Source organism: Ostrinia furnacalis, unplaced genomic scaffold (genome assembly GCF_004193835.3).
Source record: "Ostrinia furnacalis isolate ACB-3 unplaced genomic scaffold, ASM419383v2 OfSCF0710, whole genome shotgun sequence".
Lineage (NCBI taxonomy): Eukaryota > Metazoa > Arthropoda > Insecta > Lepidoptera > Crambidae > Ostrinia > Ostrinia furnacalis.
The window spans coordinates 1,906,349-1,932,778 of record NW_021130949.1 but is presented as its reverse complement, the minus strand read 5'-3'; the positions used below and the strand labels follow the sequence as shown (position 1 = coordinate 1,932,778).

The following is a 26,430-nucleotide window of genomic DNA, read 5'->3' as shown; positions in this document are numbered from 1 at the left end:
AGGGTTATTCAAAGCTATTATAAGCCGAAGTAATTATAAAACTAAACAAAAGCTTCTAACGAGCAGCACTGAAATCCGCTGAAAACTTTCAATGTGCATCCAATTAACGGCTCCTGCGGTTGTTTTGATATACACTGACCTACCGCCATTCACGTGTTCAATGATTTCCGATCGGCTCCCGCTTTGTTTACGGAAATAATAATAATTGGTTCCTATAGAAATGCGCGACTCGTTAAAATTAATAATAACTTTCATAATAAAATTATGTTTGTGAAAAGAAATAGGTAATGTAACTCACGCCCGTATTCACAAACCATGCTTGCTTAAGTGAAGCAGCAAATCGAACTCACACCGTTGAATAGACCTCTGTGATTGGTTCTTGTGTCACCCTGTGTGCCCACGCGTGTGTGGGACCTCATAGTAATGTTTGTGAATACGGGCGTAAATCACTATCTCAGCTTAAACTTTTGATTGATTAGTTTTAATTTACGTTAACAAGATGCAAAGGAAAATAGGCAAGTTTTCAAGAAGTTTACAATTTTGTTAGGGCAGAGATGTAGAGTTAGTTATGTACTCGTCCAGGTGAGGTAATTCTGGGCATATTAAATACAAGCACATACATGAGACAGGTATACACATTCTGGCATTCAGCGTTGTTATTCAAATATACGCTCTTAAACTTTGTATCTCCCAAATCCTTTCACAAAGTTCTGTGAATTCGAATTGTGAATAATTTTCATGACACACAACGTAATACCCATGTGTACTAACATAAATCGATACAGAACTACAACTATGACTAGATTTCAAATAGCCAGTAAATATCTAGATAATGAGATGTGTTTCACACAAAGGTATTTATTATGCAATACAAAGTTAGACACGTATGTACTACAGCTTCTTTATGAGGTGGCAACAGCTGTATTTCAGACGTAACAGAATGAGAAATTAAAAATTGCTATTAATACTATAAAAGTAATTTAATTCCACCCAATCATCACAATTGATTGTTGATCAAATTAACGTGACGTAATCTTTCTCTCCACCGTGCAGATACTTACTTACCTGGTTTCGTAACAATCACATTTATTCCTCCGGGAGCGAATGTCTAATAAATTAAGCCTCCTAATCTGGAAGAGTAGGTTATTCCACGCTATCTATACTGGATCATGCGCCATATCCATAAATAAGGTCCTACAATGAGAATACTGTAACGAATCATACCTAACCTCCTTTACTGGGTAGCCAGTTAAATAATAAATAACAAGCTAGGAAGGCGTCTCTGGGGCTCGGCTGCTATCGCGCTCGCCCACAGCTTGTAAATACTGCGCTCAGTTCTGTGCGACTTATCTGTAATTGCCTGGCTGCGAATGTCTTTCAAGGAAGCTCGCAAGGTGGACTCCATCTTGCACCACCATTCACGGTGCGCTATCAGTACGAACGATCCGAGAATCCAGGTCAAGAGTGGGACCGATTTTGATGTTTATTTATTTGCGATTCAAAATGATTCGCCGGGTGCCCTTTCATCCATATTTTGCACTCTTCAATGCGTCACGAACTTTGTGCCGTGGAAATTCGTTTGATAATTTATTTAATTAAACGGAAGATGGAGTCTGACGAGTAACAAGTCAATTTATTGTTATTTGAAAATGCAAGACTTAACAATTAAAATATTTATAATATAACTTCACAGGTAGGTAGTGTTAGATCTTCTTTTTGTGACTCTTTTCTTTGAAACATAACTTAGTTGAAAACTTTTGGTACAGGTATTAAAAAGTTGCCATTTAGGTACTCAGTGTGACTTTAACGAAATTGAGTTCACTCATTTTTTTACCATGTAGGTCACCTGATAATACATTGACATCTGCAAATTGACAAAAACACTTCTCAAAACCACTTACATTCTTATCGGCCACTCTGAGCATGAAGTAGCGGCCCTTGTAATACAGCTTGGAGACGCGTGGCCAGTAGTAGTTGGCCACTGTGTGTTTCCCGCGCAGCAGAAGTAGGCCACTCGGCGCCAGACCCAGGAAGTATTCCACGCTGTCCTCGCCCTGTAATATACACACTTTGAAAATCCGGAATACACAAAACTTCATGTAATTTAAAAACAGCTTTTGGCTGTAGAAAAGCGATTGCATTGTATGACATATAACTTCGGGTTACGAAAGCTCTTACTTGACTGACAAACGTTTAATGGGATTTTTTATCTAAGTCTAACTTTGTGTTAAGCTTAGAGCTTTGAGTGGTGACCACAAGTCGGAAGACGTGAGGGCAGGTTTCGCACTAGGTGAACCGACGATCTAGCTCGAAGTACCTCGATGCGAGCAGCCCAGAAACGGTCATTTTGGAAATCCTTAGGGGTTGGCCTTTATCCAACAGTGGACGTAATTTGGTTGAAACGAACGAACTTTGTGATTTTATACAGAAGTTAAAAAATACATAAAATAAAAAATAAAGCTAAGAAATAAAAGCTCTACAATTTTGTTTTCATTCAATTTTATTCAAATCCCTACGCAATCACTTCTTAAGATTAAATTTTACAAAGCAAGAATTAACAATTAACATGTGGAGTCAGTTACAGGAATGACTTTTTAAACAGAATTTGATTTGTTGCTACCGACTGTGTATTTAGAGGTAACTTGCGCAGATTTATGTTGGAGCTCTCAGCCACAACTTGGATTTCAAAGCGGTTTGGAGTGTCGGTTAGGGATTTTCGGGATTCTGGAAAACATATCGTTTCACGGTGAATTGTTTTACCTATTAATCACAATCTAAGAATACACGCTTCCGTACAACATCAGAAATAATTAATCAAAGAGAAGTTAAAGTAACTTAAATACAGGATATTCCTATCTAGGTCATTCAAACATTTTAAGTAATAGCACAGAATAATAATAAGTATGGTAATAGTGTGAAAGGTACCTACATTTTTAATTTACTTCAAATGGGCTATCCATTCATATGTAGGTGTTAGGACTAATAAATATTGGTTTACCACTGTTATTGTTATTTATAAAGCTGACTTTTGTATGTTTCTTATAAATTAAAGATAACTAATTTAATGTTTTGGATAACTATACAATGTACCTACATAAAGATATCATTTGAAATAATTATTCAGATAAAATAAGTCTTTTCAGTTTTGTTTCCATCTTACAAAAAATCCCCCAAAAGTCACTGAAATACCACAAAATGTTCGCTCAATTACACAACTTTTACCAAATAATAACAACGTCATTCGTGTTGCGACAAACGCTGAAGTGCTCGAACACAATCGAGGTTAGATTGAGACCATTTATTTTGTCTCCCCACACCTTTCCACCCCTATTTCTCGGTCTTGTATTCTTTCAAGTTCTTTGTATAATATAATAAGTTTGCAAAGTCTTAACCGTTACCATTCTACTGCGGAAACAGAATATTCAGATTCATATTTTTGATGTTAAAATGTTTGTGTACTTTTGTTTCAATACAAGGAATTTTAAATTCTCCATCAAAGTACAAATGGATATTAAACTGTGAAAATAAATCCGTATGCATTGATGGTGTGGGATTAACATGTGTTCCACGGGCTATTATAAATCATCCAACGCGCGGGCCGTACAAAGCCCAAAAGCGCACTAAATAAAATATTTACCAGAACGGGATGCAGATCGACGCCATACATGTCGAGCCATTTCACTTTGTCCAGGTAACTCAATTCAGCTTGCGCCGGAGATATTCCTCTGCAACAATGGATTAAGCGTTATAACGACTTTACGCCCCCAATTAAATTGTTAGCCCTGATAAACACGAGGCAAGACGCCGAAGTGACAGTGAATAATCACGGGATCCAGGCGCCGAGCTGCGGCTCACTTGGTGTTAAGTAGGTACACATAATTTGCATGTAATTGCGGCTTTGTGAGCAGCCAGCGGCCGCAGTCTGCATCTTTGCACAGTTAAAAATTCATTCAATTAAGCGAGAAAGGCGGCGAAGTTTAATTTCCGGCCGCGTAGCAAACGCCACGGCGTGAAACTGCTACATTTGAGAGCTTAATTTCTGCAACTCACTTTCTTCAGACGATGCTTGTGAGCTATGTGCAGATACTTGTTTCGAGTTTCAGCTTATGAGTGAATAAACTTACCTAGTACCTATATCTACACACGTGTCTGGCTAAGGCTTTCGTCAAAAGCGAATAAAACGGAATATTCTATTAAAGTTGTGTTAAGTACTAATATTATCGCGCATTATTTTTATGGCAAAAGATACTTAGTATGTTATCATCATTATACCTGAATCGTTATTATACACTTATTTGCAATGCATAGAGCACAAACACCGTTAAAGAGATTATATTACGCTGATACTCGTACGTGCAGTGCAGTGCAGTGAACCGCTCGGTTGGCATTAAAATCTACCTGTCGTCTGTCTGTCCACAACATTTCCCCTAGTTCGGATGTCCGACCCGCTTACAAGCGAACAAAACATGAATCTATAGCTCATGCGTCGCATGTTCTACATCGTACGGTCCGAATAGGGTCCTTTCAGACAACTGCCGTACGTAAACACGACATCCAGTATATCAAAGCACACGTGATCTGAAGGCACTACTGGAAATTTGGCCGGCTACCAAACCGGCAAGTGCCATTGTGAGCTCGTGAGTTTGCAAGTCCTTGGTTGTGTCCTCTCAATTCACATATTATCAGGGCAACTTACACCACTTGAAACTTAGCCAGGGCCAGTGAACGGTTGCTGTACCTACCTATTACTTAAAATAGACTATAATGAAGATTTGCTATCGTTAATCGTAAGATATGATGTAGTTATCGGCGAAGTTGCTTTATAGCATTAACATTATGCTAATAGTTATATTACAATGTTCAAGTATGATTGAATGTAAATAACGTGAATGAATGTGCAATTCGAGTTCGAAGAATTACTATTTTTTGCACAAACAGAATGAAACAGCGTAAATAAGTAGTATGCCATTGCATGGACGCAATTTATGACAAACACATCCTTAAGACATTATCTGAAAACACATTCAAATGTTATAGATTGGCCTATCAACAGAATAGAAGTCTTTGTGTACTCACGTGAGCGTCCTGTGTATTTCAGCTGCGCGGGACTCCAGCTCGGGCGTCTGATGCGCCAGCAGCCGGAACTCCGACACGTAGCCCGGCGCGTGCCGCCTGTGGTCGTAGTCTCCCAACTCCGCTGTATAAAAGGAAAACTTTCATTAGAATCGTCAAAAAGAATGAAAATCAATCGTTTCAAAACTGAAAGACGTAAGTACAATTTAAGTACTTATTATGATGCTTCCCTATACGTCATCACATAAAACTTAGATGCATGACTACCAAATCAATGCAAATGGTGAGCAAGTTTTTTTTTATGCATAACAAGGCATGTATTTGACCACAATCGCACCTGATGTTAAGTGGGATGCAGTCTAGGATGGTACATATCTGCCCTGTAAGTGCTTATTCACTCTCGCCTTGAAGAGGCCCGGATTATAGTTTTCGGGAAAGACAGCATCAGTTTGTAAAATTAATTTATGCTTCAACAACCTATTTTCGTATTATAGTAAAAAATATGTAACGCTTAATAAAAAGTTGCATTACTTTAGTTTATGGCACCCATAAGGGCACTCATTTAAATATTTATAGCTCAAAGTACAAAAATCAATGTCATAGGTAACATACAAAACACATTAAAAAGTAGAGAGCACTTCAACTGTAAATGATTCGTGGCAACGCAGTTAATCTTAAAAATAAAACACAACAAACGTGTCACGGTAAACTCATTTAGCTGAAGCGGCAGTTCAAACAGTAGATAGAAATAAACGAGGGAGAGTGTCCGTATTTGGAACAAATACTTGTTTAGACACATGTAGCCGACCGAGATATCTTGAACTAAATACCCGAGCTACCCTATTATGACAAAACCTCTATTTAACAATAGCAATTAATTCGGCAAAGACAGAGGGCACATGTCCTAAACAAACAACTTGCGTAAACACGGCCGATGTAACCATGTAAGGTGTCGGTTCCGAATTAAGATAACGGTAATTTGATACTCAACACCTGAAACTTCACAAAGATATTAGCATAGATGTCCGCTATGTAATTGCATTGTGAAATAGATTGCTCGTCAGCTCTATGTCTAATAAGATAAAGCATACGCAATACCTTATAATTGTTTTGTTTTTCTATTCCGTGTGACGATGATATATGTATATGTATAGATGATAGTTTTAAATATCTTGAAAACAAAAAAGAGTCGTAAGTATTCATTTATCTAGTTAGTGATAAATAAACTTATCTTTAGTTCCAATGAAACGTTTACAAACATTACTAAATGATATTTTTTACTGTCTTTTAACGAAACATGTACGTTGTAGGTATAATCTTTTCAGAAAACCAGTTCACATATCTACCAGTAGTTCAGCATTGAAAACGCAACCTACGGTCGAGTGACGATCCTGAAAAACTACTTCTCGTTCGCGGGGCTGACAGTCATTTCCCATCGTAGATCTTTTTTTTGTCCACGGAAATCGCACCATCTGGGGCCCGATTCTCACACGATAGATATTTTTATAGCGGCAGATAAATTTTATTTGCGATCCGCACCGTCTAAATATGAATAGCAAAAAAGGAAGCGAGAAGTTAATTGTACTCGTAGTTGCTTTTGATATTTTCCTTTGTTATTGCATTTTCTTTACGATTCATACATGTTATTTTAGGATACGAAATTGATTTGAGTCATTTTGAGACACTATTTTGGGATGAAATAATAATTCCTATCTTCGTAAGTGAATGATGTGAATGTAACCTTTGCTTGACCCAGATCGATAAACGCGTAAAGAAGTTCGGACCTCCCAGACGTTCCGTTCACGGTTGTCTAGAGTGACAAGAGATGTCGTAAGAAACATTAACGCCGTCGTAGCACTGATATTGTGCCGAAGAAAATATGCTGAAACTTATATTTTTATTACATCCTTCGTTTCTGTATCTTTATCAACGTCAAAAGTTATTACTTACCATCCTATTGGATGACAAAATGTGAAACATATTGATGCTATTATTTATTTAAGTATAAGTATTACCTTTAAACCGTAGGTAACTAAAACAAACAGAAGTTGACATCAAGATGTGCTTATTTCTCTCAACAATTTATAACTACAAACTTTCTACACAAAAAATAGATTTAATGATTAAAAAGTCAAAGTCGAGGGCCCTTTACACTTACGTTTACACCCTCTTTTATATTTATTAGTGTCGTTTAATCTCCGATAATAATGGCTGAGGACGCTCATAAATCTGATATTTTTAACTCCCTCCCTCACAATTTTTACGAGCTCCCAGAATTACTCTTCATTTAAGTAGTCCTTAACGTGAAAAAGCAGCGATGCTTTTCATTTCAGTTTTTTGATAAATAAGAGCCGTAATAAAACGGGTGTACGAATATCGATGTGAAGACATAATGTAATCAACTTTAAACAGGATCGGAATACGTTATTACTTATTTTCGAACATCAAAGAAATCCATCGGCTGATGGTTCCCATCAAATATGTAACCGTTTCGTGTGTTGGTACAAGTGAGAGGTAGAATCTGTTTCGCGTTAGATGTGAATGATCTGAGAGCGAGGAACATCTATCATGTGGTGGCGGGAACCGCGCTCGCGGCTGGCAGACAAATGTTGCAGGCGTCGGCCGCTACCGACACGCGAAAGCAAAACACTTTTATGGTTCACAAGCGTGTTACTAAAGTACACCACGACTTAAGTGCTGGTGGAACAAACGAACTTGATGACTGACTAAGAATTATTATGGTATGCCTTTATCATGACTTTTTAAGTGTAGTTAATTCAGCGTGTATGAACATCATTAAAATTGAACAAAGATACAATACTACTACTTAATTACTTATTAGCTTCTAAGAAGATAATAAGTGATTAAATCTGAGTAAAGAGTAGGTAAACAATAGGTATACATAATACAATATAGACTTCAGAATTTTAACCATACCTAAACAAACATATAAATTCAATAAGATTAATATGGATATTGTTATTCTAAGAATCTTGACTTCCAAGTAAAGCAATAACTAAACTTCGAGATTCGGTCTAAAAATAATCCCGATGACACATTGAGGACTACGAAGAACGTCGATATTTTTGTTTGTTTTAACGAAAAAGTTATGATTACAGAAGCGAGAAAAGTTTTTATTTTGTTATCATAGTTTACCACATACACGTAAACGAGCATTACGAACGTTATTCTATTTGAGTTTACTCGTATTCCCGCTTGATTAGATACACAGTTTTACCTTTTTTTTTGAACCGCCTTCAAAATAACGATACTTCACACAAATTCGTACAATACTCGTAGCATTAAATTATTTTTTGTACACTGTCGTAGATGTCTACATTTATTGCAGGTTTTCATACCTATTTTTATAGATATTTATGTTTATAACCAAACAAAATTACACAATAAGCACCAAACAAAGTTAAAATTTTAACAGGTAATTAAATGTAATGTAAACATGAAAACGATAATTATTTCGGGCCCTCGAGGATATTATCTAAAACAGCCTCATTATGGACTTGCTTATTAGTTTCAGCTCATTATATTATCCGCAATCTCCTAAGCTCTCGGGGCAATTTCAATTCAGAAGCCTTAGCTAAATGCCATAAAATTTAACGTTAGAAGAATTAGATTGTACTCAGAAAGTATTTTTGAACTGATTATCATGGTAACTAAACCCTAAATTTTCGACTGTACCTTGGTCCTTGACAAACACTTCAAAATTGATTACTCTAATTTAGTCGATAATCAAATTCTACCATTGTTATGATGCTAGTTAATAAGGCTGCAGCTACCTACCCTAAACATAGTAAAATGCCATGTAGTTTTAATTAATACCAAAATAGTTTCACTCGCTACGTTTTTTTCTCGTAGTTATTCGTAGCTACATAAAACTATCACGAATTACTTTGCCTATTCAGGTAGAACCGTAGAATTAAATACAAAATGGGGTGCTTTGATTGTATTCTAAGCCGATCTTTGTATGAAATTCGCATACCTACATCTAGAGTGCGTAACGCTATTAACTAAGCAAACGAGCGGCGGCCCCGTGTCCCCGGGGACAGCTGCGGGATGTCCTGACTTTTGAAGATTGGATTACGGACAACGGGATTATTTTCCACTTTTTAATTAAGTGTGATTATTATTGTTTGTATTTGAATATAATTATGTGTCTGGATGAATTGTGTATTCTTCTGAATAATGAAAATAATATGCAGACCAACCTTATTTTCTTATTTTTTTACAGTAGGTAATTAGATGACCTGTGTCTACATACAGCATACGAAAAATAAATATTAGAATTGAAATAAGCATAATAAATAAGTAAGTAGCTCTTTGTTATATTTTGATTTAAACAATTTTGTTGTCAGCTCCTTTCAGTACGCTAATCCATTGTTGTGCATGCGGTAACTTTTTAATTTAAGCAGTAACTAAAAGTTGACTTAATAAGCACCATTTTCTTTTGTTTGGTTTAGGAACTAAACCACTCTTGAACAAAACACGCTTATTGATGTACCGCACATCCCTAGGTCGTGGGTCGCTGATGCGAGCGAGATTAGATGCAAACGACGCTCGCCGCTGATGGCTCATTTACCTCCTGAATAACGCATCGATATCAACCTCGCGGCCCGCCCTCCTGCCCTCCCTTACTTTTTTTATTACAACCCTATTTTGCAGCTTACAGAATTCAAACTCCCCACGTCAGTTATTGATTGGACGCTAGCATAATAAATGACCTTCATAGAAGCATGCAATACCATGAGAACTATACTCGCTTTAAACAACGTTAATTTTATTGAGTCATACATATGGATGTAGATGACTGAAATAAAAATAATTAATTTTAAGTTTCAAAGAGAGTAGGTAGGTACGGCGAACTTAATTAACATTCTTACTCGTAAATTAAAAATTCATACTAAAAATCAAAGAGCTGAATTTTTCGTTCGTCTTTTTAAACAGTCCGATATCTACGTTACAGATGTCAGGCAAAATTTCAATAATTTAGTTTGCAGAAATTCAAAAGCGAAATGCGCGATAATTTGGCTGCATTTGCGGTGAGATGGCGTCGCGCTATCTCGCCGCCCCGAGAAGAATGGCTCTAACTATTGCTACCGAGCTGAATTGAACGCGACTGAAGTACTCGCCTGGCTATTTACTAAGCCAATTGAGTAAATTAGAAAATACGAGATCTTCTAGCAGTTCAATATTGGTTTTATTACGTTCTAGTACGATTGTACGGATAGCTCTAGGTCAATAAGATAGGCGGGCACAGAATAACGGTGTGGTGCATCTTATCTTTGGATTTGTGGATATCCCGATATTTATGTATACAGGGTGTTAGGTAAATGGGTATATGAGCCGACACAAGCCCATGTTAACATGGTCATATAAATGGTATGGTGAAGTCAGAAAATTGATATCTTCATTTTAATTATTTTATTTTTCATACAAATCGGATTTTATAAAATTAATTTTGTATGAAAATTAAAAAAAATTAAAATGATGATATCAAATTTCTGACTTCACCATACCATTTATATGACTATGTTAACATGGGCTAGTGTCGGCCCATATACCCATTTACCTGACACCCTGTATATTAGAAACAATACAAAAATTACACAAAACTTTTACTCGAACACAAATGAGAATGTCTATACCTAATTATGATAAAGTGGCGCGACAATAAATTTGTGCTTTATTTTTTTATTTAATATCAATCAAACTAACAATTGAAATTCACCACGAATGCGCTAGATTCACGTTTTCCACTTTTTGTTAAAAATTGAATAGAATAAATTGATTTTTACATGCAACGCGAACAGTTGACAACATTTTGCAGATATTTCCTTTGTGTCATGCACTGAAGTACGTGTTGTGTGAAGCAAATGCCATGTTATTAGATTAGTGCATGCTACATTTGAATACGTTCATGCAGATAGCAACTGGTTCATAGTTGCGACCGTGATTTTCTGACTTCCACCAGCGATTTTATCTTTTAATTTTTGACTCAAAGTGTCTACCTAGATAAAAAGCGTTGCATAAACCGCATGTTAAAGTTGTATGTACGTACCTGAGTATTTTTTTTTCATATAGGTGGACCTAATATTTACCTACTTCATGCAGCGCTACATCATCTTATATTTTTGTAACTATATATTAGAAAAATACTTAGCTTACGACGAAATAATCACGGGTCTTACCGGAGCATCACACACGCGATGTTTATTTTTTGTCCCCTCAATCCATCAAGGTGATTCTCAAAATTACTTACGTACGGCGTTTGATAAATAGGTATATTATGCTAGCGTCATTACGCGTGAGAAATGTTCCTATAAAAATCCGGCAGTCGATTTTGGGCATATTCTGGCGCATTCAGTTCGTTTATCACGGGGTTGACCGTAAAGGCGTATGGGGTACGTTCTCGTTTACAATCAGGTTAATAAAATAGCTTGGCTATTACGTGAAAATGGTGTAAAGGTTGCGGGCGCCAAGTGGGAAGCGCCGGGTGAGTGGCCGCGCGTCCACTTTGTACCCTGGGCACGGATGGCGGTTGCGGATTTCGCCGCTATTATAGCAAAGAACAACTTTAATCCGTGTCCTTATTTACCAAAATACTAGGTACTGGAATATTTAGGTTTGGCTTTACTGCTGGGTATGGCCAAAGGCCATAAGTTTCATTGTTTAAACGACAGTTTTGCTGCTGGTTATTTGAACAGATTTTGTACTGCTCGGTCCAAAAATGTTGGCTCTTTTATTCCAAGGACTAGTTACTTATTATTACTCATACCATCTTATTAACGTATGGAAGGCTCAGTTCACAATTAACCTTCGTTCAAATTAGTATTCCGTGGAAGAATCCCGCTCAAAGAATATTAACATTTCACAAAGAAAATGTGAATCAATTAATCCCGTAATAACTTTCTGACGGCTTATATTGATTGAACCGGCAAAAAGTTCAAGAACTAATTTATTTTCCCTTTACTCCGGGGAAAGATGGACCAATACAACAAACAATATTTACTTCATAGAATAGATTTGAGAATTCCTTTTATTGTTTTATGGGAGAACTGGTGAATATTAGATTTGTTACAATCAAGAGCTTTCTGGAAAATATTTTTTCGTAGTTACCTAAATATTATTTTATTAGGTACCTACCATTTGACCATTCAATTCAATTGGTAATATTGACATTTACCAAACAGAAGTACCTAGTCGCACCTTTTTTGTATGTTTTCACTATCCATTATTTTTATCAGGCGCCATCATAGGTCACCAAGCAGCATGTTAACTCTTTAGCAGCCTACACTGATAAAATCAAATCGTGTAGGAAACCACAGGTGACGAATACTGCCAATGTCCTATTGTTGTCTGTTTAATTATGTTTTGGGTGAGTTGCACCACCTAACTTAAACAGTTTAATTATAACGCTACGGTGCTTTTTATGGAGTTTGACAGATTTTTAACGTTTTTTAAAGTTTTTTTAAATTAAGATGGTGGTAATAAAATACCCTCAGAAATAAAAAAATGTAAGCTCATTTAGTGGATTTAAAATTAAACTTGCTCAACATATTTTAGAAAGTACCTAAGCAGTTGGTTATTAAAACATTAAAATAAAATAATACGAATGCACTAAATGAGTACATAAACTAGGCGTAACAATAAAATAAGCGTTTTGAACTATCTATTTGAATACTCATGTAAATGATGTTCTCATGTAAGTGACTATTTGTCTTTTTTGAGAACAAATTTCTTTAACCATAACCCAGCCAGCAGTTTATTAGTACTCACACTGTAGAACAAAGGCGGCGAGCTCGGCGGCCAGGTCGAAGCCCACGGGCAAACGCCCGCGCAGCACATCTTGTTTCAGCTGCAGGAACAACTGGTACCTGGACAGAAGTTACACACATTTAATTTTCAAAATAAACTATGTCAGAATCGTTATTAATAATTTTGATACACATGTATCAAATTGGCTTAAAAGCTAACCTAATTAGTATTTTCGAACATTGTATTTTATGTAATGACTCAATACCAAACACGCTGTATCTATCTACTACGAGTATTATAATGCATTTTATAAGCATTTTAGAAAAATAGCATTTGAAATCACGATTGAAGCGAACTGCCTTAAAAATACACAAATTAGTTCATGTCAGACAGACGTGGTACTCTATATTTGAAATTAATTGGTAGGTAGGTAATAAAGCAATCAGACAATATTCAATGATGGAAATTCAGCTCTAAAGCAATAAGGAAGTACACATAATGGTTAGATACGTGTATAACGTGTAACATTCTTAAGATCAACCAATTGGCAGCAAAGTTAGTATTCTAAATTATAAAAACATGTTCATCAAAACTTTATTTTCAACGACAACGTCAAGATTTTGCTTCAAATTAAATGCATGTTGCAAAGTACAGGGACGAGTCGTGCTACAATTAAATTGACTCGCGTCACTTGCGTGTACGCGGAAGACGACGAGCGGGAACTGAATAAAATATGTTTCAAACGATGTTTAAAGAGACAAGGACAATGGCAAGTCGTCTAGACCCATCTTTGGAACTCAAAGAGTTTCTATGAAAAGGCATTCCTTTAGTGCAATAAGGAATTCCATGAAAAATAGAGCTCGTTTATTTAACTCATTTTTCTCTAACCTTCGAATACTCTTAGTACAAGCATTGTAGGGGAAGACCCTTAAAAGGAAATTAAATATTAAAAAACCATCAGAGCAAAGGTTTCAAAGAATTTACGAGTATTAAACGGTAGCTCTCAGCAAAGGCAGACGTACGGACGCGAGGGCGCAGCGCGGCCCGCGTCAACACCGTAATAACAAAATTTTAATAAAACATCTCGGCATTTCCTCCCCTGTCTTTCCTTAAGATAATAAGATAAAGAATAATGAAAACTTTTTAAACATTCAGTCAGTTTAGTACTGACTTCGATGGTGGATTGTGGCTATTGTTGTGAGTTTTAACACAAGTTTGATGTAAAAGTTTCAAACGAAAAATAAAGTGAAATTAACGGGCTCGTGGCTCCGTGAATTGTAAATGACAAAATGAATAAGCCTATTTTGCAAAGTGTATCCAATTAAAACGGTGTACAAAATGAAATTTCCTGGGGAGATTTTTATTCAGGCATTGACAGGTCGTCGCTGCATGGCGCTGGCCCCATTCATTTCACCAGAGGTACCTGGCTCGGTTTACGAGCTCACGGTTTACTGCGAGAGCACTAGACCTTCTTTTGTTCTCACACAGCTTAACTTCTTTTTATGGTCATGGAAATTTAACAGTTTGTAATAAAGCTGAAAGAAATTGCTGAATGTAAAGCTAGAGTCGACATTCTGAATGTACCCTTTATGATAGAACGTATTGCAATCTACCTCTATTATTAATCATGTTACATAATAAAGGGATCTTAATAAGGTTTTTTTTTCAATATTTCTTCATTAGCTTAAACGAATCGACGATGTTTGTATTGTTTTACACTAAGTCAGTAAAGTAGCATTATTAAACAATGCTGTAACTGCACGGTGGTTGCTTTGTTTATAAATGCCCTTTAGCACGGAAAGCTTGGTGTATTCAAATGTGTCAAACGTACGCACGCACACAAGCCCGCGGTACCCAGTACTCGTAATGACGCAACTGTTTATTATTGTTCTGCGGAGTGATCGCGACGCCGGTGTCGGTTCTCATGACATAACACTCCTGCAAGCCTCTCTCCAAGCGCTCAAGCGCTTTTCATGTGTGAACATCTATTTGCCAGCTGTATCCCGACTCTTGTTGGAATGTAAAGAATTTCAAGAGCGCTTTGGTAACATGAAATAACACGAACACATTGAACATTACCGTCACACTTTATAGATACGATCTGATAACAGAAAACTCGAAAATGCGCTTGGGAAGCGTATATCGAAATCATTATTGCCGTACTATGTCACCGAAGAATACTTGGAACCAGATGGCAGATACTGTTGTGGATAATAAACGGCGCAATATTCCATGTTATGTCTCCTAGCAGTCTCAATTCAATAAAATATATAAAGAAGATACACTGAGCGAAATGTTCCAAAGTTTGAGATAATAAAGCGCTCACTTAGCATACACGGGCAACATTGATGTAAATTCACGCGTCTCCTTCTCAGACAATATCAGATGTGTCAGAAAAAGTCTTGAAATATTCGAGTTGAGATCGAATAAGTGTCAAACGTAAGGGGAAGGAATTGAAATCGACAGGGTAGCGGAGTGCTGAGTAGAGCTTTAGCACAGATGTGTTTTATCGCCACCTATACAGCCCCCGGGGAGATATTAATGTATCCCACGATTGATGTTACAGACGCATTAGATGCGTTAACAGCACTCACATATTACCGCAACACGTAACACCTTGCTTTGATGTAAACCACATCCATAAAACAGCTGCAAATTATTTTAAATCATAAAATCCCATTATTAATTTCACCTCCACGTGCAGTTCGTGGTTATAAATTTAAAATATGTTTTCATTTAAGCCCGTGTTTAAGTATCATGGTTAATTAAACGATATCGATAACCTTGATTAAATAAATACATACTTATTAATGTTTTAATTAATTAAATGAAACTTTGTTTTTAAGTAATTTTAAGTTTATATATAATAAAATTATTGTTTATTGAATAAAAACTTACAGATTAAATGAAATTGGAAAATATGTTAATACTACAATTTATCAAAACGTCTCCAAAAACGTAGTCTACGAACTCAAGCCACTGATGGCTTCGTAATGATTGCGGTTTTAAACGTGGTTTAGGTACCTACCTACTTACTCTTTATTTATAAAAACATAGCAAGAATAGCGACGAAAATAAGTATACCAAATACCTAATTAGGTAAGTGCCCCTGTATCAAAGGAAATTTGTGATCTGCTTCTTTGGATAAGAAATGTTTATGTGTGTTTGTGAAGGTAGCATTACATTTTCATAATTAATGGCGGCCGCGATGTACAAAGAGAAAGCAATAAATTGGTTCAGTAAAACACTAATGCATATCAAATGATATGTAATGGAATATTTAAGTAAATACTCGTATATGACGTTGCTTATACCTTTTTTTCGTCAAGCTCTCAAATAATATCTGATTAAGGGTTTAGTACATACTTTAATTTACTTGTCTATTGGTTTGTTAGATATGGTCGCTTTGGGGTCACTGCCTCTTTGAAAGTTGAGAATTATTTAAATCACATTATAAATGTGCATAGTTTACCTTGTGATTTCTTCCAGCAGCTTGCAAGGATCCGCAGCATAGAACTTGACACCGAAGTAAAAGGTGTGAGGGTCCGATCCTCTGAGCTGCCGCCGTAATCGCTTCCCAGCATCTAGCCAATGCTGCGGAAAAAACAATTTATTTAGAAGAATTTCTATTTGGAGCTCTTACTTTAGTGGTCAAATAGATTTCACTCTAAATACGTATTTCTGAGAAAGTGATTCTTAAAAGTGAGATAAAAAGTAGGATCTTTAAATAGATGACATTTTGGTAGAGAATGTCAAATGTTACGGTGCTATTCTTGAACACTAAGGCTGAGTTGCACCATCTTACTTTAACTTTGACAAACATCAAAAATCTGTCAAACTCCATACAAAAAACACCGGTTATCGTCATTGTTACGTTCAAAGTTAGGTGGTGCAACTCAGCCATAGTTTTAAGGGTTACTTTTACAGCAAATTAAAAATGCAGTTTAAAGTAATAAGTAAAACTCAATTATAATCTAGTTTACTACTTTTGTACTTACAGTCTGATTATCCTGGTCGACGTAACGTAATCCAAAGTAGGCCGTTTCCAGAAGGTCGAGATGTTTGAAAACCACGTCCAGAAGCGCTTGTCCAGTGCTGTTGTCCTACAAAATAAAATGACAAATATAATCATACAAGACCAATTTATCAAATCTAGTAGGCGAATAGGCCCATCTTGATAATCATAGTGAATTGAAGCTCAACTACTCAATTGAGTGAATTGGGGATCTAGCAATTGTAACAATATGGCATAATGCATCCATTCGCAAGAAAGGGGGCCGTTTTGAAAATCGATTCACTACACTAATCAATACTAACATAGATAATAATAATAANATAATATATTCCACGCTTGAAAGCATTCGTAAATTAATAAATGATAATGAGAAAAAGTTTTAAATAAATTATTTATACTTTCAAATTAAATAAAAAAGTTAGAAAGCAACAAAATTCGGATCGATCTCACGCGGTCGCCAATTAGCATTTCTGAATAACCGACTTTCCTCGATTAGACGGATTCGCACGCATGCGGACTGGTAAGACCAGTAGTCGGCACTGATGCGCAGTGGCACCATAATGAGAGGCTGCGCTGCACGAAGGGCTTGCGTGCGCCTCCGCTGCGTGTGAGGCGATAAATGCTCTCTAGAAATTTAACCGCTGAGAACACAAGCAGTTAATTTGGCGAGTGATTGACTGTTAAGTATTTTAAATGTCTACATTCTGATACATTAACCTCTGATACATTGTAGAGATAGCGTAAACCTTTTATTAAAATTCCAATCTCAGGTTAATACAATACTTCAGTTTTATTTAGTTTTGCCTTCGCATGTGATAAAAAATTACGCGATGGTCGCCTGTTGCCAACAGTTGCGTGTTTGATCCCCACTCAATATTCGTGTCTATAAATATCTATTTCTAGGTAAAGTATTTATTCCTCCATGTATAAAAGGTTCCTATTTATGAGACTAAATGGCGCAATGTAAAATGTCCAAGGACTTATTTTTTGTTTATTTATTTAAATGAATGCCTTTTAGTAACATTAAAAGCTAGCCCTGATTTAAATAAAAATACATAATAATGTTCACGAGAATGAGCAAGAATAAAGTACGGCAATGGATGCGTAATTAACAAAATCGTGAGACTAGCATATCACCAAATAAGCTTTCGCCTTTAAGAGCTACCTTCGGCTTGTGGGAAAATTACGAAACAGTTCGCTGGGTTGAATAATAAATGATTTAATAACAGAGCCTGTTTGCTCCCAGCGTACGTTCAGCTCGAAAAATAACAAACGATTTGAAAATCTGGCAGAGTTGATGTAGGGACGCGACTGACGCGCCCGCGGGCCGCCAGGGCTGTGCTGTTTGTTTACCCTCAACATATTACAATTTATTGCCTACAAAGCTTGTAAATCAATCTTCCAGAGCCATATATTATTGTTTTTGCGATAGGATCAGCAAAAATAAATTGTGGTGACATCCTGCCCTATGTGTTTGGGTTTAATTGGGCGGGTGTAGAATTAAACGTACGAATTTTCGTTTGTTTCGACCTAATCTCGTCCACTGCTCGGCATACAAATACGGATAATTTATTGTCCTTTTCTAGAAAACGTTTTTAAAATCCCTACTAGGGAAGTTTTCGCTCTACGTTTCACATTATAATGAGTTATTCGTTAGTTAGACCATCGTCAGACCTTGTATTGACGACAACACAACAAGCTAAGCACTGCCGTATATTAGGTGGATGTAATGCATAGGTACCTACCTAAGACAAATGACTTTAATTATATCTTAATGCAAAATACACTACACAATAGTGTTGTTGACTCTACAATCAATTAATATAGACAAACTAAATTAATCGGGTATGAATATTGATTCAATACCTGTCAACTAAAAAAAGCACTTTATACGATGCCAATTATATTACGTATATTTGCTGCAGCTACAAAGGAGGCAGCACTCGGACGAGGACAATGAAGACGCCATCAATAAAGCAGAACGAGCAGGAGGTGCACTGCGCAGCAGACCGTGAAATGCTGTCGAGTCAATTTGCCGCCGCGACAACACAATGACCTCCTGCCGCCGACACTAGGCTCGTTCCATAAATTGCTGTGCAATTCCTTGCCTTCCCCCATTCTCCATTTGAACCAAATAAAGTAGAGTCGAGGCGCCTCACAATTCAGGTGAAACAAAACCCTTTGTAACTTTCAACACCTCGATTGCAATCCTGGATATTTCATCTCTATTGTTCAGTCACTTTCCCAAATAGTATAAGGACTCATTTAAAAACAAAGACAATATGCGTGATTTTCCATTCCTGTGTCCCGTTGTATGAGTTCGTTTGAATTCAAATACCAAGGCCAATGCCTGCCAACAGATCATTGATCGGACTGATCTATAATTTTCTGTAATAAACGTAATGGGAGCACAAATTCACCGATTACGGTGTTCGCCGTTTCTGAAAACTGTTTTTTATCCTGTTTGGAATAAAATCCTTTGAACATTATGTCGCTTAAATTCATATAAAATATTTTCCAGTTAAATATTCTATTTAAATAAAGCCTTTTGCAGCCTGTGAAATAGGAAATGTATGTAAAAATATCGTACATTAAAAAGTTTACTGTAAAGTCCTACATCAGGAGCAACTACTGGCCTAATTCATTCGTTTATCACAATTTTATTTACCTACTTGAACAAGTAACATAAAAAGTTGAAAAGGAATAAAAATAATTCCATTCCGTCTCCTTTACAATAAATCTTGGTATTTCTGCAATGTGAATAGAGAAAAGTTAGCAGTTGATCCATATAAGACAAATATACGTTTGTGATACGAAAAGTGTAAGGGGAGGATAGCGATTTATCTTATATACAACTTAGCTAGAAACGTCGAAGTCTCATCGCTTCCACTTTAACCAAATTGGATGATTCTAGCTCCATATATCTTGGGAATTTGTTTGACGAACAAGTCGCGGGTCTTCGCGGAGGCCCAAACAAAAGCATTTCAGGGATAAATTCCTCCGTTGTTTACGGTTATGACAGAGACTTATGCAAGTATTATCTGAATAACTGCGGAATTCGTTCGAAGCCGGCAGTCTTATGTGTTTTCAAGTTTGCGAGAGTTTCCAAGATAATAGAGATTGCGTGTGAGGTCGGCGACGGAGGACCATTATACGGCCGGGAGTGAGGCTGTAACTAAATCTTACTGCGATGGTTCTTTGAATAACTTTTTTCACTCTGCGTTTTCGGAGCAAATGTTTTGTGTTTCGTGTTTACCAAACAACTTTTGCAATGAAAGTCTGACTTTTATTACTAATTTACAAGATATGTCTTACGACATCAAAAGTTACAAGCACCATTACGAAAGCTTTAAAAAGTAACTGTGATGAGTCTGTTAAGAAAGAAAGAGCACACAACGTAAATATCATGTCAAGTGCCTAATAATATATTTTTATGATCATGTAAGTACTTATTAGGATTTAAAAAAAAATAGAATAATAAATCAATGAATGATTCATCAATTTCCAGTTTATAAGCTTTAAGCATTATGTACACATTATAATAACTGTATGTGAAGAGCAAGGACACGTGAGGGCAGAATCGGTCGCGGGCCGCGACGCGACTCGTGAGCCACTCTCACATTCACCGCGCGGCGACAATGCCAGCCAAATAGAATTTAATATTCATAGAGACGACGTACGATTCAGTGAATTCATCCGCACCTTGGACCCGAGCCTCGCATATAAAAGACCTTCCTTGAGCCCCCGGGTGTACTTCAAATAATTCGTTTCAGAATAGCAACACTTCATATGTGAAGGACGGGAGGCGCAGAAAAACCCCGTTGTTTCGTAGATATACGCGAAAATTGAAAACTGCTATCGCCGTCCGCCGGGACGGCCGCACGCCGCCACGGCACAGGTCGATTTTAGAAATAATCCCCTCGCAATCTCGGCCACAGGAAAAGTGTGGAAAAACCTGTTTTAGGATTCCCTCGTAAACAAATTACGAAGTAATAACAACGTCCTGCATTTATTATACCAGAATAAAAGTAGTACCTTTGACTCGAATTTCCCTTTTGTTTTCACGTACACAGTGTTTCTTTTGTTTAATATGAAAATATGACACGCATATAATTTACGATCCTAAAAATGGTAATTCTTCAGCTCACATGTAGTAGGTAACACTTCTAATAGTATACTGTCATCGTCATCATAATACTCTCACTTTAATAAAATTCAATGTTACGAGACTTGTATGAAAATAAAAAAATATTTTAACTACAAAATTGGCAAACGTTCCGAATTTTCTGTCAAGGAAAACAACGTTTCACTATTATATTGTGAATTGAAACGCGCAAAAATTTTCCCGCTCTTTTGCACGTCACGCGTCACCACAGATAACATCTCACCTGTATCTCGTGCAGGAGTTCCCGTTCGTCGAGCAGCACGACCCGGCAGGCCAGCGTGCGCGGCGCCGGGCACAGGCACTCCATCATCCTGGCCCGCCCCACCACCGACGCCGACCTCTGTAACAAAGAGATTTGAAATTAGAATGTTGTTTTTTTTTTCAAATTTAAACTTTTTGGTTAAATTTATTTTTATAAATAGTTTGTAGTCAAGAGTTTTGTTGATAAATGTGCGTATTGTTATGAATTATTATGCAAGTTTATTAATGCATAATATTATTTTTATTAGACGTTCACAACATTTATTTTATCCAATAAGAAAACATTACACACACGTCTATAAAATCAAATGAGAAATCTCATCAACGAAATCACTTGGAAGCAATTATTTTTAGTGAAAGAAGTTAAAACATTTGAAAATTACAAATATTAACAAAATACTTATAATTCATAAATGAATGTAACTTCCAACTCGCAGACAGAGTCAATGTCATGAAAATTTAAAACTTGACCAATCCGAGCTCCGAAATACAGAGCTCAATCTCTCACATTTCCAAAGCTCCTAATTTTCCTGGATACCTAGCTGTATGCTGTATACGTATGTTACCTTTGACTCTCTACAAAGCCTGAAGTTGTTTGAAGTCAATTACTGAGTTATTTGCAGTCAGACTCAATAGTAAAATCACCAAAGGGTTGGTCGAAACCAAATATATCCTCGTTAAAAGTTAGTCCGGGGAGATTCAGTGAGCGAGCATTGAGGGTCGGTTTTAACAATTTTATTTTAATTAGTAGCAGCGCCCCTTTTAATAGGCGGATTTGATTCTGCTACAGCCTTTTTTGCGTCAAATACATTTCGTGTGTTTTGATGAGTGCAGAGGGCGCTGGTCGCTGTGCGCGATTGCGGATTTGCTGGACCAAACTTTAACAACTGTTTTTTATTTTAGCAGGCGCGCGTATTGTAGTTTTTAGTCGGGAAAAATGTATATTTACTTCAGTTTATAGTTTAAACACGTTACTTCTCTAATGTAACTAATTTAGATATTGCTAATCTAGAAAAGTGAACTAACACTATTCTACAATCGCGGTTACAAATTCTGTTAGGTTAATCTAGTAATTACTTACTTGGCAAAGTTTCTACTGTTTTCTGGAATACAATTCAATTTCGTTTTAATTCCAGCGAATGTTTGTTTCTGTGAGAATTTCATTACGTTTCACGTAGCACTTCAAGTTCTGGGTAACTTATATGGCTTTCAATCAAGTAACTTTTCATAAATTTAGCAACAGAAAAGTTTGTGTGCAAACAGAAAAAGGCTTGCCGCGTTTTCCTTAATTGCAAAACCCTTTATTACTTCGAGGGAGGTTTGGCTTTGCTAAAATTAGCATTAAAGAAACATTAAACGAAAACGAAAACATTAGGAGATTGAAAATAGAATTGTTTTTGTTTTATTAATAAAACAGGCTTACTTAATTGTCCGAGGCTAGATTTATTTAACTTTTGCTTGTAGTAGCTCAGTTTACAAAGCTGCGGGCGTAAAGTATCAAACGTGTAGCTACGCTCGGCTCAAAGCGCTCGTAGTTGTCGCTACGAACATTAGTTAAAGCGAGATTTCACATGCCGAGCTTTAATTTCGAAGCTGAAAACTGTAATATTTTTAGACTTTCTGCAAGTGGTTGAGAACTTTTTATTTTGAAACTCCAGTTCTTACGGTTTCTACATGAAAGATTTCTGTTAAATAAATGTAAGCCGTAAAACAAAATTATTATGTATTTGTGTAATAAAATGTTGACAAAAACAAAGTAGAGTAGTAAAGTAGTCTGTGAGTTCAAATCAATATTTTATTATTTGACATTATCTTTTGTCGAAGTTATATTCAGGAGAAAATTCCACTAGGTATTCCACGACCATACTTCAAATTGAAAATTAGGTCGTAGACTAAAGTGACTGTTTTTGTAAACCACATGAAGCAAATACTTAAAAACGCTGTTTGAGTTTTGTTTTAACATTACCGTACTTTTCATCCCGTATAGGTACGATTATTTTTCTAAAACGTAAGAACAAATAGGTATGTAGTAGAATAACTAGGCAACACTTTCACCGTCATGCTCATTTGTCATGATATCACACAATATTTTGCGTTCCTCAACCCGGCCCACAAATAGCGCCACAATAAGTATCAAAGTTACTAACTACGGAGTCGCGACGCTACGACCTCGTATGTCTTGTTGTTATTGTTACGAACTTTAGCAGCGAAATGAACTCATACTTATCCTACAGGACGACGAAAGCTGTACGAAATGTTTGGCCTATTTTCCAGTCAATTACCAGTAATGTAACATACCTAAATAAAAAGAAACATTGAAAACAACCCAATCAGTGTTAAATTACGTTAAGAGAGACTTTTTTATTTCATTACAAAACCGATTTCCCGGGGGATGTATCAATTTGTTACTCAATTACACCGCGACGCTGATAAAAAGTTTCATTTCAAGAGCTAGTTCATTTTCATGCCGCGCAGCTGGGCTGGGTTTCATACACGTCATGCATATAACACAATAAAAATAAAACTTGTTTAACGCGACAGCTAACGAAATATGGACGATAATATTTTCTAAAAATTATACAACTTTACACTTTTTAACCGAGGTTGTTAATAATAACTTAAGTTAGAAATAACTTAGATTTATTATTTTAATATTTTATAAAAATTACTTATACTTATTACTTTTGTAGAGCAAAGTTTTAAGTACAAAACTCGGTCATCATAGGCACACAAAACAAGAACAAAAGTAAACAAAACAAGTAGCCGTTAGTTTGGGCTCAGAAAACGTCCACCTGGAAAAACAAAACGCAAAGTAAAACAATAACATCACGCGGAAACAAAAGAAAACGCATCGCAACACCACAAATGTAGCGCATCAAGAACCTTGTAACAAGTAGACAAACTAAGAACTTTAAGGAAACAAACAACAGACACGGCAGTACGAACCATTAATCCGAACGATCCCGGCAGAGATTAGTGCTCCCGCTATTGACCCCACACCCCGCTCCGACCCCGTCCCCACACGTAGAAAACATTTTCCCGTCATTGTCTGAGCAGGAAGCAAAAAGAGGAGTCGCGATTGACATCGTGGCTCTGCGACGAGCGGCGCTCCGTGGCGGTCGCCCTCGAATCTCACTCGTTGCGATTTTTCCCTTTGTTTGTTCGAGAGGATGCACGCGAGATAGCTATCTACAATTAGATACAGCATAGCGCCCACGCTCCCGCCTCGTACCCACGATAACATCGTTTCACAGTAATCACTCATATTCTCACGTGTGTCACTTCCTATATGCATCGAGTAACGAACCGGGAAAGTAACAAATGAAGTTCGCCTGTTTTTCTCCGGTTCTACAAGTCAGTTTCAAACGGAATACGCGTTACGTGCGTAACCAACTATTTCTAATATCAGAATGCAGCACTTGCAAACATATGCTATTAATTTATTTCCGAAGTCATACGTGAAAGATTATCAGAGCATAAAATAAAGATGTTTAACTAGTTTTTTTTTTTTTTTTTTTATCCACAACGAGGAAGCTCTTGGCCTGTATCTCACCTGATGGTAAGTGATGATCAGTACCTCTAGTAGGAAAAACTTTCGAGTTCGTTTCGTTGCGTATTCAAAGTGTCATCGAAAAATTTTGTATGAAAAATTAAACAGCGCCCCCTATATTATAGGCGCCCTAGGGGGCGCTGTTTAATTTTTCATACAAAATTTTTCGATGACACTTTGAATACGCAACGAAACGAACTCGAAAGTTTTTCGTACTAGAGGTACAGGCCGAAGGTGGAAGCGAGCAATAGTTTTAACAATTAGTCGCCTGCGGCCATAATAACTACCTCGCTGAAACATGTCGGCTAACTAATGGACGCGACGTTTAGAGATTAAAATCATAATCATAATCGAGCTTGTCGAGTATATTACAGGAAAAAGTAAAACGTTAAGTTTATAGCTGGAAGTCGGAATTAATTTGAAGCTAAATAGAGTTAATTTCGATGTGCATTTATAAATGATCATAAGTAGATAATTATTACTTATTACCAGCGTTTACATACCCGTTGAGAAATTATGATGAAAGCTTCATATAAATGTTTTTGTACTTTGACAAGTCACGAAATAAAATATCTGTACTTAGTAAGTAATTATTTTTTCATGTGGACTGTAAAAGTTTTTCGTTTCGATAAGCACATTCGTATCTGTAGCCATGCCATAAATTGGAATCAACAGCTCGTCTAAAAATAACATTCTTTGGAAATGTTATCATTGCACCGTAGGCAGTTGTTTCGTGGAAAAGCTGACTTGTCAGACATTACCGTGCTGGCGGTGGGACTGGGGCTACCAGTTGTTTTACAATGCTCTCAATTTGAATCTTGATGGTGACTGACAAACTTTTACCACCTGTATTTTAAGATTATGGTCAATTTAACTGTCTAAAGTAAAAAAATATTAAAAGTAGAGTCGATTCAAAAGATTTAAAAAAACTTTACCTGCCTATATTCAGGAATGATTTTGATTGATTAAGTTTAAAGGAGTTACAAATTCTTTAGATAATTAGCAAACGTTAAGGTTTTGGAGTAACTTATGTATGTTACTCTATCACTTCTATCCCAAATTTTATTGCTTAACATAAATCTATAGACCTAATTTTTCCTTATAGATATAGTCTCAGGCTTAGGCTAGTAGTATATTAAGATTAAGTTACTCATACGCGGTGTAGATGCGAGCGGACGCGCGCGCATGCCGTCACGCGCCGCCGGCGCATACTAATGGCGGAGCGCGACTCGTGACGCTCGCGCGCCTCACTATTTCTCCTGTATAAATAAACCTCAATTGTCCCCAACTATTCATGGAATTAGAAAACTATGTTAATAATGTTTATTGCCCGTGCGTGTCTAGATCCATGCTATTACATTATTAATAGCTCGCAAAGACGGTTGAGATCACCTGTAGGCGCGGCGTAGTACTAGTCTAGCTGAAACTACGATTGTGTGTGACTCAGTTTGTTTACACACAATTTACTTATTTCTCCTTATCTATTTATTTTATCATTTATCCACTTTAGCCCCGTTTAACTTCTTAGCTTTATTTTCATCAAAGTAACAAAGAATATTTGTTGTAATTTATTATTAACTTGAAGTGTCATCAACT

The 26,430-nt window shown here is 36.6% G+C and overlaps 1 protein-coding gene across 4 annotated transcripts in view; it reads right to left on the bottom strand.

The window, feature by feature from the left end:
* LOC114349761 (band 4.1-like protein 4) overlaps positions 1–26,430 on the bottom strand; it is a 50,107-nt gene that overhangs the window by 12,638 nt on the left and 11,039 nt on the right. For all 4 annotated transcript variants that reach the window (XM_028300251.1, XM_028300250.1, XM_028300252.1 and 1 more), the window contains exons 2-8: positions 21,247–21,363; positions 16,842–16,946; positions 16,316–16,437; positions 12,865–12,962; positions 5,077–5,197; positions 3,638–3,725; positions 1,902–2,054 (exon numbers count right to left, since the gene is read on the bottom strand). In XM_028300251.1, the coding sequence (XP_028156052.1) occupies positions 1,902–2,054; positions 3,638–3,725; positions 5,077–5,197; positions 12,865–12,962; positions 16,316–16,437; positions 16,842–16,946; positions 21,247–21,333 (774 nt within the window). In that variant the 5' untranslated portion in view covers positions 21,334–21,363. The remainder of the gene's footprint in view (positions 1–1,901; positions 2,055–3,637; positions 3,726–5,076; positions 5,198–12,864; positions 12,963–16,315; positions 16,438–16,841; positions 16,947–21,246; positions 21,364–26,430) is intronic.